General features: G+C 52.9%; 3 protein-coding genes across 3 annotated transcripts; 1 reads left to right on the top strand and 2 right to left on the bottom strand.

The window, feature by feature from the left end:
• Positions 1-883: 883 nt before the first annotated feature.
• Positions 884-3,152, top strand: MAFK (MAF bZIP transcription factor K). Its single transcript, XM_082006818.1, has 2 exons — positions 884-934; positions 2,134-3,152. The coding sequence occupies exons 1-2, from the start codon at positions 899-901 to the stop codon at positions 2,566-2,568; spliced, it is 471 nt and encodes a 156-aa protein (XP_081862944.1). The 5' UTR covers positions 884-898; the 3' UTR covers positions 2,569-3,152.
• Positions 3,153-11,326: 8,174 nt separating this feature from the next.
• TMEM184A (transmembrane protein 184A) lies at positions 11,327-18,878 on the bottom strand (the record flags this gene model as incomplete). The annotated part of the gene is made up of 9 exons (XM_082006628.1): positions 18,837-18,878; positions 15,650-15,874; positions 14,806-14,971; positions 13,779-13,869; positions 13,612-13,687; positions 12,891-12,982; positions 12,317-12,486; positions 12,015-12,212; positions 11,327-11,577 (listed from the first exon to the last, which is right to left on the bottom strand). The coding sequence occupies exons 2-9, from the start codon at positions 15,872-15,874 to the stop codon at positions 11,327-11,329; spliced, it is 1,269 nt and encodes a 422-aa protein (XP_081862754.1). The 5' UTR covers positions 18,837-18,878.
• Positions 18,879-20,943: 2,065 nt separating this feature from the next.
• On the bottom strand, positions 20,944-23,429 carry PSMG3 (proteasome assembly chaperone 3; the record flags this gene model as incomplete). The annotated part of the gene is made up of 2 exons (XM_082006493.1): positions 23,208-23,429; positions 20,944-21,096 (listed from the first exon to the last, which is right to left on the bottom strand). The coding sequence occupies exons 1-2, from the start codon at positions 23,421-23,423 to the stop codon at positions 20,944-20,946; spliced, it is 369 nt and encodes a 122-aa protein (XP_081862619.1). The 5' UTR covers positions 23,424-23,429.
• Positions 23,430-25,333: the final 1,904 nt, after the last annotated feature.

The following is a 25,333-nucleotide window of genomic DNA, read 5'->3' as shown; positions in this document are numbered from 1 at the left end:
CGCTGGCTAAGGTGAGAGTGAAGGGCAGCATCTCGGCAGGGGATGGCGTCTCTGTCGGCGGACGTGCCTCCACGTTGTTAGAGATTTCAGGCAGGTCGGCTCTGACAGCCTGCGGCCGAGAGGATCGGGGAGCAACAGTCTTGGCGCGTTGGGAGAGGTGAACTCCTGCCTTGCTTTGTTATCGGGGGGGGCATTTGTTTCTGTTGTTCGGGGTTTCTGGTAGCGTCTCCTTTGGGTGGGGACAGCACTGAAAGCAGGTTACAAACCAGGCAGCTTCGTTCTGGGTTGCTGATTCAATTTCAAGCTGGGTTAATAATAATCAAAATAAGAATGAAGGGAGTTGTTGTCTTGTGGCTTTTCAGTGCCTTTTATGAGCGGAGGTAACTCTTAATTCAGTCCCTAATAGGCCATTCTGAGCGTCTGGGAGGTGAGTCCGGAGGGAGGTGAGCGAGTGCCGGGGCCTGGGAGGCCACGCTCGGTGCTCCCCTTGGGAAGGGGTGGCACATTGCGAGGCGGTGGTGTGTCGTGGTTAGCAAAACGGTTGTTTACAGATGGGAGCTGGTGTCCTTTCCCCCCTCCCTGCCCTCTCGTCCCTGCTTAATCTTAGTGTAGTTAATAGCAAAACAGGAGGTCTTCAGCATTAAAAAGCAATGCGCTTGTCAACACCAATTTTTCTTTCTTGTATCTGAATGGGATAAACTGATCTCTGAATCCATCCCGGTGTTTTAAACAAGCGGGTGGTTATTTCTTTTAACGGTGGTTGCGTTGGGGGTTTCGACCCTGTGGTGGGTGTCTTCTTCCTGCCTTGATCTCTGAGATTGCTCTAACCTGAAAATCTTGTTTTGTTTTTCCAGTTGCAATTTCTGAGCAGTTTTGTCCGGAAGACTGTGCTCAGGTTATGACGACTAATCCCAAACCGAACAAGGCATTAAAGGTAGGGAAGAAAGCTGAGCGGGCAGTGCTGGGTGGCGGGGAGGCTGTCGGAGAACTGTGCTCTCTGCGACGCTGGTCATATGTGACTGTACTTTTTCATTCTGAGGGACTCTTACAAATGGGTGCCGATACAATTTCCCAGTACCTACAGGAAAGGTTAGGGTGGAAGACTACCAGCAATACCTAGTCAGAAGTCTAAAGTCTCTGGGATGGTGTGGAGGCTGGAGTATCCCGGTTGCTATCCGAGAGACTTTTGACTATAGCGGGTATTGGCAGCATCCTGAAACCAGTGCTCCCAGGCCTGTCAGTGAAGTACATCTATTCTTAGGACTGGGGGGCACTGGGGAAAGGATGTGTTCAGCTGGTGCCTCAGATCCGTGAGACAGTAAATGCCTCGGACATACCAGCTTGGTGGCAGTCTGCACATGGGTTGTGCGTGCATTGTCACAGTTTCTTTCCAGTGTCTCAGCTTTTCATTCCAGATGACCTGCAGTCTCTGAAGAGACAAAAGGTGATGTCTTAAAGGTTCTGGACTCGATGATCTTAAAGGTCTTTTCCAACCTAAATGATTCTGTGACTCTGAAAATAATTGTGGCAGCAAACCTGCTCGAGGAAAAGGCACAAGGCCGTGGCGTCTTCCTCATGTAACTTCAGAGTCCGGCCTGTGTGCCAGGAAAACCAAACCAGGCTGTGGCCCTTGCAGCCAAGCAGAGTTGGTTTTGTTCACTACTTGGACGAGCAGTCTTCAACGAAAAGCCACAAAATGCTGAATTAAACCCTGCATTCGAATAGGTATTCTGCTTTTGAGATGCTGCACTGGTGTCCCAATATACTGCTGCGCAAAGATGTCATCTTTAGCATTCGATACGAATTCCGGGCCCTGATAAAGGAACACAAAGGGCTTCAGTCTGCTTTACATTTATCTCCTTACACATCTTACTGTTCAGTTCACACTGGGCGTGTAAAGCTCACTGCTTTCTCTGCCTTAAGAGGGTTACCCAAACGCAGATGACAGCAGTGCTCAGGTCTCTGCCATGTTTTACCCGGATGTTTTGGTGGAGCGTGTGCTCTCTACGGTGTTTCGGGGGTGTTTCCCAGGTGGGGGTGTCACATTGCTGAGGGGTGGCCCGTCTCCCTTCGCTGTCCAGAGCATCTGTTCACCTAGGGTTGCTGCTACCCCTGTGCTGTTGGTATTTGCAGGTAAAGGAGGAGTCAGGAGAGAATGCCCCAGTGCTGAGTGATGATGAACTCGTGTCAATGTCCGTACGGGAGCTGAACCAGCACCTGAGGGGTCTCACCAAAGAGGAGGTCATCCGTCTGAAGCAGCGGAGGCGCACGCTGAAGAACCGGGGCTACGCTGCCAGCTGCCGCATCAAGCGCGTGACTCAGAAAGAGGAGCTGGAGCGGCAGCGGGTTGAGCTGCAGCAAGAGGTGGAGAAGCTGGCCAGAGAAAACAGCAGTATGAAGCTAGAGCTGGACGCCTTGCGCTCCAAGTACGAAGCACTCCAGACCTTTGCTCGTACTGTGGCGCGAGGGCCTATTACCCCGACCAAAGTTGCCACCACCAGTGTCATCACCATTGTGAAATCAGCCGAAATCTCATCCAGTTCTGTGCCGTTTTCAGCAGCGTCCTAGTGCCCTCGGTGGGGGGAACTAGCAGCCTTTCAGAGGGGAGGGGAAAAGGCTCTTATGCATTGTTCCGGAGTCCTTTGGTCACATCAAGAATTGGCATTTTAACAATTCTCTTCCAAAAGTGCAAAAAACAGAAAAAAAAGAAAAGAAAAAACCCGCCCAAACCTACAAAGGGAACTTAACTGGCTGCTTCTGTCTGGACTCGGTGGCTCCATCAACCTTTCGTGTCCAGGATTTGAGTTCTGTATGCAGTAAAATTGCAAGATCTGCTTCCTCCTTCCCCCTGCCTCCCCAAACCCCTCTCAGCCGTGGGCAGCTTTCCAGCTGGGAGAAGATACCTGGGGAGCCTCTGGAGTCTTCGTGAATGACGCTCAAGAGCCAGGAAACAGACGGACCGTAGAAATAGTCATGTGAGATGAATGTATGGGAAAAAGAGTTTCCTTTAGTGGCATCCTACTCCCTGTAAGAAGGGTCTCCCCTACCTTCCCCACTTCCATCTGATATTACGAGGGCAGAGATACAGGCTTTTTTGGATTAGAGTTCGTCCTGCTATGAGTGGATGGGAGCGGGAGGACGATGGAGACTAATGCTTGACCACACCCATTTAGGAATAACCTTTTGTTTTCAATCCATGCTGTTAAAATATGGAAAAATATATATTTTACATATTTTAATATGCCCCATTACCTGTGTGGCCTATAAAAACTACATTGCAGCCTCCTTTATTCCAAGCCCAAGTTTCCTGATAGCTCCTTCCCTAAGGTGTGCCTACAAATTGGGTATATTTATGCAGTTTATTTCTTCCAAATGATCCGCAGTCTTGAAGTAGCGGGTTTTTTTTTCTGGATTCCCTGAAGCCTAAGGGAAGGAGGCACAGTAAATGCTGTGAAGAGCTGTGTGATGGGGAGGAGAAGGGGAGGCAAGGGGGAAAAATGCTGCAAGTATTACCAGGTGGAGGCAGAACTGGCTGCGGGAAGGTGGGACAGTTCTGCTGGGATCAGCACTATGAGAAGGGGTTTGTGCAGAGTATTTCGGAAGGACGTTTTTTAAAGCACTGAAGTGTAACTGGAGGGCAATAGCATTCAGACGGGAGGAGAGAAGTTACAGAGCCTCCTCTTTGACAAAAGCATTGGTAGGTTAGCGATGAACATCCCAGCTGGAGAGCTGGGCTCACCAGTCATTGATGACCAGTGAAGGGCTATGGGGAGGTCGGATGGGAGCTGGAAGAGTCTTTTCCTCTCTGTAGCGTGTCAGGTGCTGCAGTTGGGATCCAAAGAGTACAGTGTACAGCCCTCAGTGTTCAGACAACCTGTGTGAATGTGACCTTGAAACTTGACGCTTTCTCTTGGGAACGGGTGGGTTGTCCCAAGAGGCATACGGAGGGCAGGGTGAACATCGGTGTGTCTAGGGGATGGAAGAGTTGGGATCGAGAAGTGGTTCATGTGGCTCTGAGCAGTGGTTTGAGAGAGGGATTTCTGGCTCGGCAATGGGCAGGAGATGGGAAGCTGAAAGGAGAGATTCTGCTGTGGCGCAGCAGCACTGAAAAGATGAATGTTTCCGGGTCACTGTAAAAAAAAAAAAATAGCTATGTTGGTGTTCGTGTGTTTTGTTGTTGTTTGTTTGTTTTTTTCTTCTTTTTGAAGTAGGAAAGAAAAGGGACTGAGTTTTGCAGGGCAGGTCAGAGACTTGTGGAATGGACGATGCCTGTTGTCACGCAGGTGAGAAGAGAATGAGATTGCTGAAGTTTAAGATGAGGAGAAGAGCTTAGAGGATTTGGGCTCCAGAACAGAAAACAAAGATCACGGAGAATTCATGAGTATTTTGGACTGACGGAGAATAATCAAGTGCCGCCGTTGTTGCAGAGGGGACAGTGAACTGGCATCCGACACCCGGTATAATTTGTTGTTCGAGGCTTTGTCTTGCCTTGAATGGCAGTAAGTTTGTAGAAATTTAGTGAAGCCCTACTTGTCTTTGGAAGAAGTTGTTAGCTTGCTTTTTCTTGTTTTTCACCTTGTCATCGGAGTCTCTGGATTTCCCAGGAGGGTCCTTTGTGAAATAGGTTAATGAAAAGAGAAGCCTCAGACTTGGTTCTCGTTCAGTCCTCAACACAGACATCCGTGACCTTACTGAGCCAGAAAGGGTGTAAGTGAAACGCTTCCTGAAGGCTCGTTACCCCTGCCAGACCCACGTGTTATGGAGGGGAGCAGGGAGTTTCCTTCAAGTGATTTTCCAACATGTAGAGTTTGGATGACACTTAGCGTTACCTCATTTCTCCTCCACTCCCTCCCTATCTCCGAACAGGCAGATCGATGTCCTGTGTATCAGTACCAGTTATTGACTCCCACAGCAGAAGCTGAGGAAGAAAAAGATGTTACTGTCATTTCCTGGTCCTCTCATGTTCTCCAGCTCACAAACATTGGAAACTTTCCCAGACCTTACAGGTGCCTCCGAAAACAGACAAAATGGAGACTCCTGGCACTGTTGGGGCTTTAAATGAAAACTTTAACGAAAAAGGCCAGTTGACTTGAAAATGCCCAAATGCTTCCAGTCTTTAAAACAGCTCCAGAGCTCCATAACATTCCTGGCTAGATAGGAACACCCTCTGGCTGCCCTTGACCCCCCACTGGGGAAATCAGACCAGTCGCACCGAGGGGGACGGAGGTCGAACTTTGATTTGTGGGGTCTTCTTGCTGTTGGAATGAGTTGAGAAACATATCTTTACGTGGCACTTCCTTTGCGGCCAAGTATTTCTTTTTTTCCAGTTCTTGGAAGGGTGCCAAAGGCTTGTCCAAGTGATTGCTAGTTTAGTGCCGGTAGGCACTTAAATCTCTGGTCACTCGATAAAGAACAAGAGGCCTGGGTGTTGTTAAAGCTGTTGATACCATAGCCATGGTAGGTAATCCATATTGGATATCCATAAGGACCACGTGGAAATATTTAAAGAGAGAGAAATATATATATAAATATATAATTATATACATTTTATCGTACAGATTTTTCGTAAAAAAAAAAAAAATAATTTTTTTTCCAAGTTTGATACTGTAAATCTTTATTAAAAGAAATTGCCAGTCCAGGGCTCCCTGGGTGGTGACCTGGAGGGGAATGAAATGTCCTGGCTTAACTTCCACAGAGGGATCAGAATTGCAAGGTAACGTGGAGGGAGGAATGACCCGAAAGCTGTTGACCGCGTTGGAGACCCAGCTCCTCCACCCTCCGCCCTGGAGGGCCCTCCAGCTTGGGGTTGTCGCATTGCATTCCTCTGGGGTTCGGTTTGTTTCTGTTGGTGTTTTTTTGTTTTGTTTTATTTTGTGGTTTTGTTTATTATTTTTTCTTTTCTCTCCGTCCTGCACTTGCAAGCCTGATGCCCGGGGCAAGCGGCACGTGGGGAGCTGCCGCCCGCAGAGTCGCGCAGGCGGCTCTGGCAGCGCTCCTCCCGAGCCGTACCTCTTGCTTGTCTCTTTGCTGCAGTAGTTTGGATGCCGGGGCTCCCTTCTCTGCCCCTCCTAATTTGTCCCCCAGCCCCACTGGGGAGCGGGGGCTCTGGATTTGAGTGCTGGGATGCTCTCTCCCGGGCCTGGCCTTTCTTTGATTGCTCCCCATCCGCAGTGTGACGTGGGAACCGCGGGCTGGGTGGGAGGCAGAAGACGAAAACGTTGGGCAGGGACCGGGAGGGACATCTCTGTTCTTGTAGACGTGTTTGCTGTGCTCTCTAGTGGGAGTGGGGAACCTTTCCCTCCAGGGCAGCTCCAGATCCCTTTGAAGCAAGTCAGCGTCTCTGCTCTTGCCCAACTCTACCGTCTGCTGGAGGAGACCGCAAAGCGCAAGCTTAGAGACCTGGGTGACATCGCAGCTCCGGGGACGGCCGGGGAGGGGACGAGGTGCTGGTGGGTGAGCCGGTGCGGAGGCAAGCTGTGGCGGGGCTGGGCGCGATGCCACGGGACCGTGGAGCAGTCAGGCCATGGGACAGCTCAGACCCGGGGAGGAGGAGAAGGTGGCATTTTTTTTTCTCTCTCAAATCATTTAAACTTCATTGTCATGATTGTTTTTATTTAAAAAAAAAAAAAAAAGAAACAAAAACGAAAAACTTTTGTAAAGTGGATTTGTTTTCCTTCGTCTGTATTTCGGTCTGCTGGGGTGTTTCCGTAGATGGTGGATACTTGCTTTCATTTTTTTAATGATAGAAGTCTTCTGTTTTAAGTTGTTTTTTATCACCAGCTCATTCTATCCTCTGTGGTTACTCAGTAATTTCATTTCAATATTTATTTTTGTGCTGCTTTTTTATTATAAAATAAATTATTGATATACCAAGCAATGTGGATTCCTGTTTGTAAGGCGAATAGCCCTGTGTATGTGTCCATTACTTTCTCTTGACAGCCACAACGTAATTTATTGCTGTAAATTTAGCTGCAGTGACTGGTTTTTTTGTACCTTTCCAATAAAGCATTTTCTGGTTTCAGACTTGCCCTGGTCTGTGGTCAGCATTTTGGAGCTTGAATTGACCCTCTGAAGCAGCGCGACGTAGCCAGCCCGCCCGTCTCCCAGCCTCGCGGCGGGGCTTCCGTGGTGCGTTTGGAACACGCTCTGGGGTCGGCTCGTGCCCAGGCTGCGTGTCTGGTGGCTGCCGTGCGCAGCCCACGCGTACCGGTTCCAAGCCAGGCTGCGCCTCCGTGTGCCGGTGGGTATTGCCGGTGGCGCGGGCGGGGGCCGGTAGCTCGGCAGGCACCTGGTGCCGAGAGCTGACCGCGCGCTGTGGGTGCGTCGCAGCGCTGGAGAGGGACGCTCCCCTCTCCTCTCCCTTGTGAAATAGCCCTTCTCCCCTTTCCCAAGGGACTCCTTGTGAATCGGCTGCTGTAAGCCCCCGCGCCAATATTTAATCTTTCTGGTTTTCCCTGTTGGGGCTTTAGAGAGGGGTCACCTTGTGCCCGTGAGCTCCTGGGGGCTGTGTTGGCTTTAATCCCCCACTCCCGACTTTCGTTAGGGGACGGCTGAAGGAGGAGCGCTCGGCCTGTGCCGGGTTGAGGCAGTAGGTTGGAGGCAGACGGGCGTGTTGGCCAAGTTGGAATTAGAGGTAGGGCAAAGTGGAGAGAAGCGAGGCTGAGAAGGCTTTGTGTGTCAGCAGGTAATGGATGGCCATTAGGTGCCCGAGGTGGGGCCAGGCAGGCTTGGCTGCCCAGGGCCATGGGTGAAGCCTGGGGGGCGATGGCAGTCACTGTGCTGAGCAAGAAAATCCTCATCAGCTGCTCCAGCTCCTGCCTGGAGAGACGGCAGCGAGGAGCCGGAGAGGAGGAGAGAGGGAGGAGGGCCGGTCGTGTCTATTGGAGGGATGGAGGAGCATTGGTTCAGCAGGAAAAGGGCACCAGCAATGGGCCAGGTGGAGGGTCAGCATTGAAAGGAAACTCGACCTTCACCATGCTTAGGGCAGGAGAAGGCCCTAGAGCTGGGGGGGAGAAGAGTGTCTGTGAGCAGGGCTGCACGAGCACGAATAATCCTGCTCCCCGGTGCAGGTCTGGCAGCCTGCTGCCTGTCAGCAGCCGGGCCTGGGCACTCGCTTGTAGGTGCTGGCACCCACAGAAGGAAGCCTCTGCCTCCACCTGGGTGCCGCCAGGCGAGCAGCCGTGTGTGAGCGCCGTGGCTCGGCCGCGGCGCTGGCAGCCGCCTGCCTTCCCTCCGCGCGGAGGAGGCGCGGGCGGCCCCGGCCGTCGCGGGCGCGATGGCAGGGTGTGCCCCGCGAGGGTGCATCCCCAGCGCCAGCGGGTGGTAAACCTGCCTGACCCGAGCCCAAAAAGCACCGGGAGAACCGATAGCCGCAGCGCAGCCTTGCCCTTGGGGAAAGCCCGAGGACAAGCGACAACTGGAAAACAAATCTGCCAACCGCCGGAGCCTGCTGCTGGCAGTGAGAAAAGCCTGTTCCTCCCAAGCTGCCTGCTGGCGTGGCTCCAGGCACAGCCGGGCTCCTCTGTAGGTCACCCGTGTGCTCGCCGCCAGCTTTGCCTATGTCCTTGCTGAAGAAGTGGAGGAGACGCGTTAGCAGAGGAGCACAGGACCGCATCTGCTGGGGACCGCGTTCGGCCCGCAGCATCCTTGGTATTTCTGTTCTCCATGGATGCGTTGTGACAGGGTTAACGGTTTGAGGGCTGTGGCAGCGCCCAGCCTGAGCCGTGAGCTCTTGCCTCCCTCCCCTCTCCCAGAAAAAGGACGACCAGGAGGCCGAGCTCCTGCCTGCTGGAGCGGGCAGCGTTGCTGCGGCTGTACGGCGCGGCAGCCAGCTGGTGTCCAGCCCAGCACGGCTCCTTCGGGCTGGTATCACGCTGCTGACTTGGAAGAGTCACAGCTGATTCCCCCCCACCTTGTTTTGCTTGCAAGAAAGACCTGTTTTACATATAATACAGTAATCAGGGCTTGACATAAATAGGCAAATGTTATTGTCTGCAGTGGGAATTGCACCTGCTGGCAAGAGCAATGAATGCAGCCCATTGTGCACCGGCGTCGATCATTTGTGCAGTGAAGTACAACTACGTTTCTTGCTGTGTTCTTGTGCAAGTCTTTATCTTGGCGGCTGCGAGCGCACCGACAGATGTGCCATCATCACCTTTGCAGTCTGTCCTCACCCCGGGAGCCGGAGCAGCCTCTGTTCCTGCAGCTGTGGCCAGCCCTCTCCCAGAGGGGTGAAGACAACCAAGGTGTTCAGCTGAAAGATGTCCCTGCTTCGGTGCTGGCTGCGTTACAAAGCCGGGCAGCCTCGTCCCCGAGCACTGAGGCTGCACTTTGTGGGCAGAAGGGTCCTGTTCCCAGGATGTGCGGGACCCTGGATGGATGCCTGGATGCGCAGAGCATCCATCTTGTTTACGGACCTCACCGCAGGAGAAGTGGCAGCGGTCTCACCGGCTGAGCAGGTATGAGCAGCGGCGCGTTGGAGCAGAGGGACTTGCAAGACTGGCTTAGCTGTAGGCTGCTCGTGTGGAGTCCAGGCTTCCAGTATGATAAGATTTCTCTAATAATAACAAAGAGAGGTTGTCTTGTTGGTGCTAGAGCCTGGGCTTAGCTTGGCTAAGGTGGATCCCGCAGCTCTGAACTGCTGCATCCACAGCTTAGGCGAGGGTTGGAAGAGGTGCAGTGCAAGGAGAGGAAGCGGGGGACACACACGCTCTCTGGAGTGAAAAAGATACACACAAATCCCATGGGAATGCCAAAATCTGCAGGATGCTGCGAGTGCAGGTATTTCTGCTGGGCCAGCATCGAGGGGCAGGGAGGACGTTGAGCTTAAGAGCATCAGCATTAGAGCAGGAACAGGCAGATCGTGGGCTTTGCTTGCTGAGCTAAGTGAAAACACTTGCTCAGTCTGTGGTAGAAATTGCTGTTTATTAGAAAAAAATTCATAAATAAAATAATTTCATGTTGCGATTTATACTTTGCATCATAAGAGCAGGGGAAAACAAACCCAAACACCAGGAGTTGTGTGTAAAATGGCTCTAAGCCTTACCCATCGGTTGGTTTGCCACGTGACCGCAAATCTGAGGCTGTAGACTTGCCTTCGTCCTTTCACTACCTGGCTCCCACCCCCGAACAACAGCCCAGCCAGTACCTAAGTAGGTTCCCAGGGATCATCTGATTAACGAGGGAATAGAAATTGGACTAAAAATTGGGAAAAACAAAACGGAGAGGAAGTTTAACAGAAGGATGCGTGCTCTCCATCACTGATACGCAGAGAATCCCTCCATGCAGTATCTTCCCCCACCAGCGGCCCTGCCTCGAGTAGCGGCATCTCCCAGCATCTCTCTATCCCTGCCACTGTCACCTGGCCGGGCTCGTCTCCTGCCTGCCTTCCCCCAGCTTGGGCAAAGCCCAGGGACAGTGAATAGCGAAGGCCTAGGAGGAACAGAGAGTTCCCAGTAAGCGCATTCCTACCACCACCAGTCACAGTCTGGTTCCCTAATAAAGACTCTGATAAGGAAGCTGGAATCCCTTTTAACTTCTGATCCGTTCAGAGATAAGCTGGTTTAGACATAAACAAGCGCTGCTGTCACCGGGCGCTCTCAGAAATGCAGCTGCGAGATCTCCCGTGAGGTCCCGACGCTGCTCCCGGGGGAGTTACTCAGACAACTGCATCTCCATCTGGAGGGAGAAGAGGATGACTTACTCTTCCTCCCTGGTAAAGGTCTTCCGTACAACCCTGTAGGCTTTTCTGGGAGAAGGAGAGGGGAAAAGATGTAAAAATAAGGAATGACGTCTTTCAACTGTTATGGGGTTTTGAGGTGAAGTGAAGTCACCTTCCTGGGCTGTTTTTCTCCACGGGGCCCTTGGAGATCATTTTTTACTCAAATCGGGAGAAACTAGAACAGAACTGTGCTGAGAAAAGCATTTCTCTCAGGCCTCAGCACTGCTTGGAGGTAAGAGGAGGGTGAGGGCAGCTGGTCTGTCCTGCAGCCTGGCTCCTCTCCCTGCCTGGCGTCCCCCAGCATGGGCATGGGGCTGGCATTGAGACACCAGCAGTGGGGCAGCAAAGCCCAGGCTGCACACAGGGCTGCTTAGTTGTAGGAGCAATGCCAGCCCCATCCTTAACACCAGTAGAGATGGGACAGCAGAAGCTGGCACTATCTGGTTTAACCTTTCCCTGGGTTATTGCATCTGCCCTTCAAGAGACTGGCTTTTTGGGTAGAGTTCCTGGCTTCTCGATACTCCAACTAGACCAGGTTGTCTCAGCCTTGAGACACCTCCCATTTGCATGGGTTTAAACCAGTGTCACTGTCCCCTCCGACGTCTCCTACAGCTCCTCATCCGACAGGATCAGCACTCTCTTCTCAATGTTTTTGCTCTTTCTGCTGCTCGGTCCATCCATCTTGGAGGCCACATGCCCGTTCTCCCCCGGCACTTTGCGTTCTGCCTCCTGCATCGACTGCTGCGTGTACTGCTGGTATGCAGGCGAGAAGTTGTGGATCGCATCCTGCACGATGTCCTGGGGGCTTATGGTCTCCTTCAGCCCGCTCGAGATGCTCTGCATTGGGGCAAGGTTTGCTGAAAAACAGGGAGAGCAGGAGGGTGAGGGACATCAGACAGTCAATGAGCCCAAGCACTCCAAGACTGGAGGGACACTTTTCCTTAGAAATTCAAGATCAGGAGCTCATTGTGGGCCACGTCGGCTTGCAGTGGCGAGGTCCAAGTAGAATAACGGCAACCCCAGCTCTATGTTTCAAAGAGGATGGATCCTCTCCAGCAACATGTGCTGTAATACCAAAATCCCCTAGTTCTGCCCACCCACACCAAGGTCTTTCTTCCTATCCACTGGCTATGGCTCATGGGTACCATGAGGGAAGGGGGAGGAGGAACTCGTGGAGCACAGGAGAAGGAAATTCCTCTGGTGGTGTTTAGCATCCCATTGGTAATGCTATAAGGGAGGTGTCTCCTCTTTCCTTAATCATCGACGAAGGAAGGAAGAAGAGAGGAGCAGTTACCTGTTGAGTTTTCTTTCTTCTCTTTGTATACCTGGCAGGTGAACGCGTAGCGTAGGGCAATGGAAGCAAAGAACATCTCAATGCAGATGATGAAGTTCTGGTAGCCAGCAGCCACTGTCCCAGCTCCCACCTCCTTCCCATCGATGATCTGAACTTCAGGGATCACCCCACATTTCTCCAGGATTGCCAGCAGCGTCCCTGTGCAGGGGAAGGGCGAGAAGAGAGATCAGCTCTGGTCCTGCATCCCTGGGCCAGGTGGGGCTATGGGAGGAGAAGCGCTGAGCACCCGTGGTGGGACCCACCTTGCCAGAAGGAGAGGAAGATGACTGCCTTGATGGTGATGAACTTGAGGACCGGCTCAAATGGGCGCAGCAGGTCCATGGTGGCGAAGTAGAAGAGGAAGAGGGCGTAAAGCGCCAGACTGACAGAGAAGTTGTAGATGATGGTGATGTAGAGGTAGCCGCTTTGGACACTGTGGGGAGAGAAAGAGCTGCTGCCCTGGGCTGTGGGAAGCAAAGCAAGTGCAACTGGAGGCAAAGAAGGATGAAATGGGGAGAGGAGAAGTGTGTAGCTTTGCTGGGGGCGGAGAGCAGAGCCCAGCCTGGGAAGGTAAGGCAGGGGCAAAGGGGAGGCAGGAGTCTGCTCTCAGCTTTTCCTCTGTCTGTGGGACCCCTTTTATTATGGCCCACAGGAGCTTGGTCCCTTTCTCATTTGGGGGCTGTGAGTCTCTGTCCCCAGCTGCTTTGGGCTCCTTGTGCTCTTGCCACCTGCAGAGCCACTCCCCGGGGAGGGCTGGCAGGACACTTTGTCCCTTGAGACAGATCAGGGACCCATCCTGTCCCCTTCACCCTCCCCAGCCCGACCCAGCATCCTCACTTGAAATCCCCATCGTGGTACTTCCCGAACGCCTGCAGGATGATGGTGATGATAGCCATGAGGGGTTTCACGATGCAGAACTGCAGCGTAGCCTGCACAGGGGAGAGAGACGGTGCACCCCGGGCAGCAGGGTCATCCCACCGCCCTCCCTGCAGCTCCTGCCACCCCCGGCCCCTCCACGCGAGGCAACCCCTCTGCTCCCAGGACAGGGACACAGAGGAGAGAGCAGTTCTCCATCACAAGAGTGACCGATGCTGCCGGGTGAAATATTAACCAGCTCAAGGTCTGCAGACAGGAGGGAGCAGGGCTCCCAAAAGGCAGCTCCTGAAAGGCAGCGTAGCCGCTCCAAGGTGGGGGACGAGGTGGCTTGGGGACAAACCGGTGCCAGGATTCAGCCCGCAGCGCAGTGCTGGGGAGCTGGAGAGCCGTCCGGGCTAACCTGGGACTGGACAGGGACGGCAATTGCAGCTCTGCAGTGGGAGGAGACCCTGACTCAGCAGTGAGTCAGAGGCAAGGACAGCGAGCCTGGTGCCCTGATGCTGGCCAGGTGCCGGCAAGCTGGGTGAGCTGCCTGCCTCAGAGGAGAAAAAAAGCCCAAAAAGAGCATCTCAGGAGAGTGATGAAGCAGAGCCCTCTCGGCAGGGCAGTGGGGAAGGGCCCTGCCGCCCGGAAAGCCCTCGCTGGAGAGGAGCGGAGCCAATGCGCCCTGTTGGGTACCCACCTGCTTGCAGAAGCGCAGGAACCCGATTGAGTAGGACATACCCTGAAGGCAGCAGGTCCCGTAAAAGCAGCTGGACCTGGAAGCAGAAGCCGAGGAGATGCCGTTGGGGCTGCTGAATGGGGAAAGTGGGTGGAGGGCTGAGGAACTCGTGGAATGCTGGGACTTACGCAATGGGCTTCCCTCGGATCTCTGTCATGATGGTGCTCTCCCCTCCGAGGTACTCGAAGCACAGGCTCAGGAAGCTGTAAATCACGAAAGCTGGCAAGGCAAGGGCAGAGACGATCATCAGGGCTGATAGAGATCTGGGAGGTGGCTGTTACATTTCACATTGCTTCCTGCTCAGGTGTTTTCTCATCCATCCCAACACCACATCAGGATTTGGGACACTGGTGGGTGGGAGCCCAGCAAGAGGAGCAGCAGGTCAAATCCTTCTGACTTCCAAGCGGAGTCAGATGCACCGCACCATGTGCAGAGGGTTCGTTGCAGACGCAGCAGCTCCTCCATGCATACGCAGTCCGTGTGTGTGTGTGGCAGCCATCGGATATCCCAGCCGCACTCATGCATCCAGCCTCCATGCGCTCCCAGACAAGCCCAGGCAGGAGTGCAGTGGCCAGGGACCATCTGCGTGGAAGGACCTCAAAATTGCTAAGGGGCAGCACAGGCAGCTGGTGGCCAGCAAGAAGCAGGTCCTGAACAGCTTTCTTAGACATCCCCATCATTTATTTTTCATATACTCCAAACCTGAAGTAATACACATGCCCACACCCCTCCATTCCCCAGGGGATGAGCAACAAGGTGGAAGAGCAACCTCAACCCTGATGAGCTTATCCTGCACCTCAAAACACCCCAGTTCCCCAATTTCTTAGGTACATCTACTTTCCACTTTAGACAAGCTGCATTTCTACCCCACAGGCAGCCAGAAAACCTCTTTCCCCAGGAGCATGATGCTGGGGTCCCTCTGAGCCTGCAGGCAGGCATGAGAAAGGCACCAGCTCATGTCTGCCCGTGGGGCATCCCCTCCCTGCTGCTGGTGGAGAAGGAAGGGGAAAACCTCTGCATGGATGAAGGGAGAGTGGGAAGCAAAATAGATGGAGATTTGCCACTTTGTGCAATCCAGGACTCTCCAGAAACACAGTCCAGCGAGATGGGAGCCCTGCTTTGCCATCAGCCTCTCTGCCAAGAGGCTATGCTCACCTTCATAGCAGTCGCGCACCGAGTCGAAGTAGACGTAGTACTGGTGGCTGCCGAGGAGGAGAAGGCTGAGCCAGGAGTCGAAGGCATAGATGGGCACGATGAAGAGGATGCGGATGATGTAGCGCTGCTCCTTGGGGATGGTGTAATTCCTCAGGTGTGTGTAGATCTGCAAAGTGCCCAGTGTGCAGAGCTGTGACTACCACCAGTCACGAGGGGAACCAGAGGCACCCCCAGCCCGCAGGGCTGCAGGAGGCTCGTCCCATGTCAGCCATGCTCTAAGGGGTGAGAGCACTGCCGGCTTTCCACCACAGACCCATCGTGGTGAACAGACATGCGAGATAGGCTCCATCCCAGTCCCACACAAAAACGCGTGGAATTGGGTCTGCGCAAGGAGCGTGCCCTCCTCTGCGTCAGCCCCCGTGCACCCCTCGCAGCGCTCGGAGGCACTAGCTCACCCCAGGGCTGCCTTCAGCAGCATGGATCTGCACAGCACCCGAAAGTGTGCCCGCTGGCGGTACATTTCAAGGCGGTCGGCAGCACGTGCCCCAAAGGCACAGACCCCAGGGGAGCCAGAGGAGAAACCCTGCCGGGTGTTGCCTCCGGGCAGTGCCGATGCCCTGCAGTCTCTCCTGGCTCCGGCAGCCACCTGGGAAGTGTGTGGGCAAAGTCCACCCTCCCGAGCTGCCAGCACCGGGCTCCCAGCAGCGGAGATATCCCCTCCAGGCAGCAACAGGAGGAAATATGCATCCGGAGCTGAGTGATGTGCAATGAACTTGGGGGCAATCAATAGGTTTGCCCTTGTATCAATCCTAGCACTGAGCTGTGTCTCCACTCCAGCCCGTACCTGGTGGAAGGTGACGATGAGCGCCGACCACACGAAGATGCCGGAGATGACCCGCGCCACCGTCGTGGTCAGGAAAAGCTGCTGGCCATCCTCTGAGTCGTTGTGGGTGGCCGTGAGCAGGACAAGGGCTGGGGACGGGGGGGCTGAGGCCAGCCTGGCAGTCATGCTGGGCCCTGGGGTGCCGGGCGCCACAGGAGAGGGCAAGGCACGTGTGGCATTACTCATCTGCAGGAAGGGAGAGGCAAGGGGAGCGGCACAGGAAGGCAGGACCGAGGTAAGCTGGTGAAGGGGAAGGTCCCAGCAGATTTCCCAGCCCACACAATATTGACAAACCTCCTGTGAGGTTTGTCCTCTTGCCCAGGCTTTTTCCAGGGCGTCCCTCACCCAAACCAGCCTATTCACTATGGTTGAGTCTGCTAGGAAAACGCAAGATGTTCTTCAAAAGCAGACCCTCTTTTCTCTGAGGAGGTGCATATGGTCCTCGTGTCCCCCAGAAAACACACTTCTTCCCAGCCTTGCTCCTTTTTTTCTCAGGGGTCACCATCCCGCTTGAAAAGGAAAGACCTGCCTGCACTTGTGCCCCTGTGAGTTCACACTTGTGGCTAAGGACCCTTTTCCATCAGGAACCAGAGACTTAAGGGTTAAACTCATCTTTCACCCATGATAATAAGAAGTCCCTTACAATGAGCCATCAAGACACTGATGTCCTGCTCCTTAGGAGCCCAGAAGACACCAGGATCCCTGTGGTGTCCCTGCCAAATTTGGCTTCTTTCATCATGCATGGCCTACTGGGGGCAAACCCCGGGGCTGCTAAAGAAGCCAGAGGTTTGGCATCACTGAGGCTGTTTTGGCCAGCCTCAGCCATTTCAGGGTCATGAGGGTCTCGATGTACCGTCAATGCCAACCCTGAGACCTGAAGGGCAGCCAGTGGTCCCTCCTGCACCTGAATTAAGCACAAGGGAGTGAGCCTGCCATGCTGCAGGCAGAGCTGCTGCCCTTTGGGGATGCTGAAGCGCTCCAGCACCTCCTCGACAGGTCTGTCCTCCTCAAAGCCGCTTGCCCCAAGGCGCTGAGCATTCCCGGCGCAGAGGGTGGCTGGGGCATAAGGGTACCGTGTACCCTGCAGCTCCAGACAGCAAGGGCCAACCCAATAATATGCTCTTATTTATAGGACAGCTTTGTATCTCAAGGCCAGCAGATGCATAAACTGCCATGTTTGGCCTCTCTTTCTGCTAAATCTATGGAAAGCTGCTTTCCCTCCCCAGGTATAACAATAGCATTTAAAAAAACCAAAACAACCACCTGTGAGCACAGCTCTAACAATATACGTGCTTTTCAGTGCATTGTTAATAAACAAAGATTTTAGCTGCTGGGTAACTATCGCCTGGGGAAAAAACTGTAGGTGTGAACTGGTGAGAGGCAAGAAAATATCTGCCACAGATAAGAGTGGTAGGGAATGACCTTGGTTCAGTTAAACACAGAAAACAAAGCAAAGCAAGAGCTTGCCCAGCGCCTTCCTCTCCTGCCCTCTCCCTGAACCCCAACCTCGCAGGAGAGGAAACTCAGCTGGTGTCAGATCAACAGCCCTAAAAATACCTTCCCCCCCCTCCGCCCGGTAGCAGCCGCCTGTAAGCGGAGATGCCCGAGGCGGCCGTGTGCTGGCGAGGTCCCAGGAGCTCACCCCGGCGTACCTGTGCCCGGGAGCGGGGAAGCGGAGCTGGAGGTGGCTGGAGGGAGAGCGGGGATGACAGTGTTACGGAGGCAGCCGGGTTCTTCCTCCCTGAGACCGTCCCAGTGGCCTTGCCCTGGCCGGCACAAAGCAGGATCCCAGGGAGAGCCGGGGAGGGATCTGGTCTTTGGACAGACCTGCCTTGTAAACATTAACAGGAGGCTGGAGGTAGCTCGTGGCATGGGGAGGGAGGCGAGAGCCCGGCTGCGCACCATTCCCCGCCGCTCCTCGTCTAGGGGCTGCCCTGCCGCAGGCTGGGGCCGTGCACCTGGATTTGGCCGTGCTTTCCGTCTGGCCAAGCATCACGATAGGTAAGGACACGATCCAGCTTGCTTCCCAGGATACGGTGGAGAGCTGTGCTCATCGCTAGACCCACTTATTCTGTTTTCAACCCAGCGCCGTGCCATGGCTGCGTGGCCCAAGGCTTCCCGACTCCTGTCGGCTTTCCCAGCCCGGCTGCAGCCATTGCGGTACGAGCGCGGTGGCACCGGCAGCCGGTCCTGGCAGGCTCTCCTACATTGTCACGCTGTGATCGTGGCGGAGCAAGTCATTAAAAACAAAAGCCTCAGTGCCACAGGGCTCCCAGCTCCAGAGGTAATTAGATCCCGGCTGTGCAAGGTAGCCGGGCAATGCAATGCAGCTAGAGGGCCGTTTGCTTCCAAAACAAAGGCGGCGCGGAGACACGGAGAACAGCATTAGCTGCAAAACTCAGCTCCTCGATGGGACCACGCCAGTGCCACATCCAGTCTGGCTTTTTCAGACACCTGGCAGGTACCTGCCACACATGGTCTACCTGTTACTCCCTGGGATATGAGAGATGCTACATGAGCACTGAGCAGAAAATAAACTGAGCAGTGACACCTGCGTTCAGGCAGGCTACCTGCAAACGGCGCTTTTCCCTTTGCCAGGGATTCCCATCCAGTGCAGGCTGCCAGAGCGCAGGCTCCCAGCTCACATCCCTCCCAGTCTCCCAAGGCACCTGGCACTAATCCCCACCTCGGCAGTGCCGCGGGGCTGGGGTGCTCAGGGAGGAAAGGCGAGCCCCCGCAGCCCCCAGGCAGTGCCGTCTGTGTGCTCCCCTGAAAGGGGGAAGCGATCCCCGATCCCCCGGTGGTGCAGGGAGCAGCCAGGCTCAGCCCCACCGGCGCGGGAGACCTGCCTTTCCTCCTGATGGCTTTCAGGTAAAGCCGGGGCATGGGGGTTATTTACCCAACCAGCTTCTCTGCACACCATCCCCAGGAGGGAGGACCTATAGGACATGGCTATAAGTTAAGGCAGGGCAGCATTAAGCCCTCCTTAAAGCCGGTCTGGAGGAGTGGGTGACACATACACAGGGCTCTTGCAGCAGGCTCTGCCCTCCCAGTAGCTCCCACGGGTGCTCAGGACCGATGGCTGGGGCAACCTCTGCTTGGCGTGGGGTACCCCCAGCTGCCGCATCCCCCCCAGGGCCCCACTCACCCTGTGGGGCTCCTCCGGGAGCGGGTCTGGCTGCCAGGCACCTGCCTCCTCATCCCGTGCCCTCCTCCACCTGCACCCGTGGGAGACTCCTCCTCCGGCACCCTCCCAGCCCAGCCTGCGCCTGGCAGCGGGCCCTGCCGGCACCCCGCTCGCCCTCGCTGTGCCCCGGGCCCCGCGGGAGCTGGAGGAGCAGGTCAGGCTTTGCCTCCTGCAGGAAGGCTACAGAACTTACCTTTCCAGTCCGCCACGCTCGGCACCCACGCCCAGAAAGCAAACATGGATGGAAAGCCACGGCGCAGCCCGACGCCGCTGCCCCCAGCCCAGCATACATCCTGCAGCTGTGGGCGAGAGCAATGCCTGGGTGGCAAAGGCAGGTTTTCTTGCAATTGGGAATTAATCCTCACCTGGAGGATAGCGACGACTAAAAGGCAGGCAGCTGCTGGTACCACCAGACCAGTGACTCTTTTTTTGGAGGCAGGTCTTCCCTATGGTTTACTGCGGTGCAGAGAGGAGCAAAGTTGAAGGACCAATTGCTTATGGTCTAATTTATCACCCGTGGAAAGGCAACAAGATAAGTCTGTCCTGGCTCCGAGCATCAAATGGGAGAGATTTCCATGTCCTTTCTTTAACACGCCACCCTGTGCAGACCTGGTGGCACACAGAGTCAGGAAATTAAGGCGGTTAACTCATGGTCGGCTTTTAAGTAGTAACACTCAGGTATTTGGGAGATAGCAGTGGTATGCCACTGTATTGCCATGGTGGGGAATGCGATTTACAGGCAATTTGCTAATTAACATATGGTTTCCACAAGTTGCTGGAGCTATAGACACCATAAGGGCACCAGGATTTGGGAAATACATTGTATTTTGCGTCAGGAAAGAATCACTACTAGCAAACCAGGTTCAACATTAACAAATTCCACACGCCTCTCCCAGCCCTCCTAGATGAAAAAAAAAAAAGTGTAGAAGGGAAAATTTGGAGTTCTGACAGATGCAAATCTTTGATTCTTGGAAGCACAGTTTGGAAAATTATTTTTAGATGCAATTTCTTGTCAAGGGCATCTGCGAGACTGCAGTGTTTAGATGTACTTTTAAAAAAAGTTTCATTTCTCATAATCCCTTAAATACGGTAAATAACCCTTACTTCAGAGAAAAGAGAGTCCTTTCAAAATGCATTTTCTGCTTTTATCTGTACTGATACTGCTGATACCAACAGGTCTTAACACAGCACAAGTCTTCCTTGCCCAGAATAATCCAAGACCTGGCCCCTGTCTGCTCAGTCAAGTTCATCAAGTGACAGAAGTGTGTAACAGGTCACTTAAAAATTTACTCCTTCACGTTATTTGTTACCAGAAGAGGTAGAAACTATGTATGCGCTGCCTCTCCCATGCGCTGGTACCATGGAATCCATAAGCAGCTATTATTTTGTCTTTTTCTCACCACTAATTTGGGTTCTTGTCTTCCACAGATTTCAGGAAATTTGCAGAGCATATTTATCTGCCTCTCTTTAAAATCGGAGTGAAAGTAGAAAATGGATTCAGACTACATCAGGAAAGGGACTGACATAAGGACAAAAAGAATCATATAGGACTCATTTTCTTAAAAACAGGCAAGAAAATCTTTCCTATTATGCAATTGCTCTTGATTTGTTACTGAGGCTTGTACTTCAATTGAAGTGATTTTCACAGAGCAAAAAAGAAAACAGGTAAAATTAGATTCATCAATGTTTCTTTTATTCACTCAGCACTGGGTGTTCCCCCTTTGCGGTACAACATAGCTACAGAGCTTGGCATCTACCGCTCCTCAGGACACAACCACAGATCCATGACGTTTCCCAAATATACATCCCGCCCAACGGGATAAAAATAATACTTCTCTTTTATGTTGAGACAATTGTTCTCGTCTCATCACGGACTATATGGACTGCAAACCTGTCACAGTAACAAAACCCTCAAATATTCTACACAGTAGAGAAAAATTCATGAAATTCCTCAGTACGTCCAAAACCAGCACAAAGACATTCCATCATTTTCATTTCTTGTCCTTTTAAATAAGTGGTGATGAGTCATGGACTCAAGATCATTTCCTTGAATCCAGATGGTACAACTTCACCACACTTGGCAACTTCGGATCACTTCCCGTAGAGCTTGTATTCCTTCCACGGTCTTGTCCTTCAAAGCCATGGCAAGAAGAACAGGTTTGTTCCCAGCTTCCTGAGAGACAAATGCCACCAGGTTTTTGGCACAAACATGGACGAGGGGCTGAAAAACAAAGGTATACAGATGTAAACAGCTGCGAGTGCCCTCCCATACGAGTTAGGAGAGGAAGAGTACTGCAATGATGTGGAGTGCGTCGAGAACCTGTCGATACCGGACTCGGACCAAGTGTGCAGTGTGCTGAGTGGCTCCAATATGACTGGGAACAGACACACGGTTTGGCTGGTCAGCAAAGCCAAGCCACAGTATGAGGAACTTTAGAAAGCACTTTCTCAACCAGCTTAAAAGGGAACAGTTTGCACCCATGAGTGACAGCACCCAAACCACCCTGAAACAACTTAACTGGAGCTGCACTTGAACTGAGTTTTGCACAGGTTTGGAAAACTCAGAAAGTCAGTAGAGAGAATCTGTCCTTCCACTAATCCTCCCACCCAAACTATGTCACCAAATATCAAATTATATGAAATGCCATGGATCAAAATGCCTCTATTTCCATCACAGCCAGACTTCTGAAGAAGGCTCCAAGTATAATTTTCTTTTAAAAACTTGTTGCTGAAGAGGGTATGTTCTGTTGACAAGCTCTGGAAAAAAACTGTTATTTTTGCAATTCCTAGAGACCCCAAAATGGTGTTATATACACAGTTTTTGCACGTCATGTGTAAAAGACATGTTATTTTTCATTTTAATAGAATAATGAAAAACAGTAATAAGCAGTGAGGCTGAAGGAGGGAAGAAAAGGAATATAATCTTCTTAATGAGGTTTCTTTAACAAGAATAGAACGGAATAGACTACTTCAGTTGGAAGGGACCGACAACAATCATCTAGTTCCAACTGCCTGACCAATTCAGGGCTGACCAAGTTAAAGCATGTTGTTAAGGGCATTGTCCAAAAGCCTCTGAACCTGACAGGCTTGGGGCATCACCCACCTCTCTAGGAAGCCTGCTCCAGTGCTTGACCACTGTCTTGGTAAAGAAACACTTCCTAATGTCCCAGTCTAAACCTCCCCTGGTGGAGCTTTGAACCATTCAGATAGACAAGCTTTTCTTTACACCCACAGTTAAGTATTTATCAGCAGGATCAGTTTGCTTGATTTTACCTACCAGTGTGGTTTGGAGGTGTGCACCATCCCCAACGGGGATGTTAACTGTGACAAGCAGGAAGGCAGAAAGCTAGCGAAAGCCTTTTCTTAAAGTTTAGATTAAGTTGGTAAAATGATTTAAAAATACTGTGTAACAAAGTAAACAAAGGCACTTCCCATTTCCAAATATAGCACAAAAGCAGCTTGGGGGTGGAGGTGGTCAGAATTAGCAGGTATCACACCAGGGAAGGGAAATCATCTCCCATCCAGAGAAGGAAGGCTATTGCTGAAGAATGAGGTAAGGGGAAGTGATAGAATTCTATCTATCTATGTATCTATTCCTGACACTCCATAAGAGGAAGTGATAGAATCAGGAACTTGTGTTGCTAGAGTTTTTCTAGTTAAGATTAGAAAGTAATACCTGATAGCTCCTGCCCTGATGGAAAGCCTCATAATCTTGTAGCTCTGTAACTTTCTGTTTTAATGGCTGACTAGTTGACGCTTTGTGAAATACATTTTCTTCTGCTTTCTCTCCAGCCTTGTGAAATGGTCGATAAAAACTCATTTTGTTGTAGCAAAACAAATTAAACTTTATCAAGGGAAGATGCTGGCAGGCACACTTAGGAGAGGGCAGCAAAAGTCCATTATGGGGCTGGCATAGATTGGGAGGAGTGGGGGCGAGGAAAGGGACTTGAAAAGGAAAACAAACTCACTGAACAGAAACCTGAAAAAGGTTATCAAAGGCTGCGTGTTCGATCCTGCAACCCTTAAATCAACAGGTGCTTTATCAAGCCTTCCATAAACACAGCAAAGCACTCCATATCCTGTAGGACACAAAATAACAGATCCCCAAACCACTCACGGTTAGTTAGACTTTTGTTCCATCAAAGAGCAGAGGAGCATGCATACTTTGCTGATGAACCCCTCTTCCCCCAGAGAGATTTTAAAATTAATCTTACCACTGTGCAAACACCGCTTAACTGCTGTGATTCATCAACTCCCTGGCAACTTCCACAGCCCCACCTATTACATTTCCCCCATGTCCTTGCTGCCTGCGCACTGTACATCTGCTCTCACCTCATCCTTGCCCAGTAGCACCTTTGTGGTGAGTGAGGGCCTGCCCACGTTGTCACCGATTGTGTTGGGGTCCACATAGACGATTGTCCCCATCTTGCCGTACTGTGTGACTACCACGAGGACGGAGTTGGAGAACGCCGTGCATACCACCTCTGTTGGGACCCCATGTACCACCTCCTCTCGCTGCTTGGACGTCACGATGGGACTCGCTTCCATCGCTGCGGAAAAAACCACAATAAAACAACAATAAAATAACATCCGCTTAAAAACACGGACCATGGGCTATAAAAAGCCCAAACCCTTCCCTTCATTGGAAATACCCACGTTAAGTTGATTTCAGAGCACTAAAGCATCTGGAAGTGTGTGTCTGTGCAGGAACAACGGCCAACATCCCACATCCCTGACTGGGAGGGAACCGTAACGGCCCCTCGCACGAACGAGCTGCCATTTACAGGGTTTCGCGCTAATCATGCGCCTACGGCACAAGCCGCCCCCGAGCCCGACCCGCCGCGCCGTGCCCTCCCTCGCAGGCTCCCTGTCGCTGGCACCGAGGGAGCGACCCCCGGGCCCCGCTCTCCAGCCCGGGCCCCGCAGGCCTCGGCGCCTCCCGAGGGAGACGACCGCCCCCGCGCCGGGCCGAGGCTGAGGGGAGGCCCCGCCGCCCCTACCCGCGCCAGGCCCCGCCGCGCTGCCGCTCTCCGCCCGGGCCCGCCCCGCCGCGGCGGAAGCGGCGCCTTTCCCCTCCCTCCGCCGGCCGGCGGCGCGGAGAGATGGCGCAGGACGGCCGCTGCCCTCCCCTTAGCGCCGCGCCGCCATTATCCGCGCCCGCCCGCGGAGGCGCCATCTCCAGCCCTCCCGCTCTCCTCAGGGGCATGGCCGACCCCGGGGCTGGGCCCCTTCCCCCGGCCCGGCCGCCTCGGCCGGCTTGCGCCCGTTTTACCCCGGCTCCCATCGCGTGGAGGGGAATGTCACACGGCAGGAACCCCACCCTTGGCCGTGAGAGAGCGGCGTGTGCCCCTCCTCGGGCCCCTGAGGCGACGCGGGGAACCTGGGGGCTGTAGGAAGGCTGCTAATTTTGGTATTTTTCTCCCCTGCCCCGTTTCCAAATAGGTTGCAACTGCGTCCATCTGCGCGGTGTTAGGCCGCACTATAAACCCCTGCACGTACTTTCACATCAAGATAAGGCTGGTTTTGGGCCACTGTCGCAGCCTTGCCCGTGGCCCTGCCCTCCCCTGTCCCAGGCAGGCCGCCCAGCCTCGCGCCTCGCTGCCGACGGGACAAGCCGGTGGCGTGTTCGGTGCCGAAATACTCCACGCGTGGTCCGGCTGCTTCATGAGCGAAGCGTGGGGCTGGAGGGAACGACGGCGGTGCTGTAATGGGAAACAGGGACACCTGCGTGAAGAGCGCGAAAAGAAATGTTTCTGTCCCATGAGCAGTACGTGCAAATGTTAGTTTCTGTTAATGCCATACGGTTAATTCAGTGCTATTTTTTTGCTTCGAAATACTAGTACCCATGAACAATAATTTTGTATACTAAGTTATAGAAAGCTCTGAAAACTGGGATTTCTCAGAGGTTTGCACCCTTCCAGACTCCTGCAATTGCTGCGTCTAAAATACGCTCCAAACCTTCATTTCTGTGTGTTAGCTCTCCTTCACTGTCATTCCCACACAAAATATCCCAGCTGTGGCTGCAGCAATGGCTACCTGAGTTGTGGGTTATCTGTTCAGGTAACAGCTCTTAAGGACCTCACGAATATTTTGCATTAAAAGTTTTAACAAAACCTTACTGCAGGAAGAGCACGTAAACTTTGTGCTGAGGATCCTTTACGGCACCGTTAGAGAGCAGCAGAGGTCCACGGAAAAGCTTTTAATTCAGCAGGTTGTTCTTGTGGTTAATTCAAACAGAGAGGCTTGGTACCTTTTTGGCACTCCTTGCAGTCTGGCAAATAGTTTGTTTTCCAGCACTGTGAAAAACCAACATTCCTCTTCCTTGCTTACCACAATCACTCGTGGCTTTGCCTGTTTGTCGGAGATAATAGCAGCTCTTCTCAGTAAAGTCTTCTGACTCGTAAAGAAGTTTATTCCTGCTCTGCCTTCTCTGGAGATTAATTTTACTTCAGGAAACA

Source organism: Phaethon aethereus (assembly GCF_964289735.1).
Source record: "Phaethon aethereus genome assembly, chromosome: 15".
Taxonomy (NCBI): Eukaryota; Metazoa; Chordata; class Aves; order Phaethontiformes; family Phaethontidae; genus Phaethon; species Phaethon aethereus.
This window is presented reverse-complemented; position numbering and strand designations above follow the sequence as displayed.

Bases quoted from the DNA above. Each gene is read 5' to 3' on its own strand.
- MAFK (XM_082006818.1), top strand. From the start codon at position 899: ATGACGACTAATCCCAAACCGAACAAGGCATTAAAG. The intron at 935-2,133 runs GTAGGGAAGAAA...TGGTATTTGCAG, and splicing joins AACCGAACAAGGCATTAAAG to GTAAAGGAGGAGTCAGGAGA.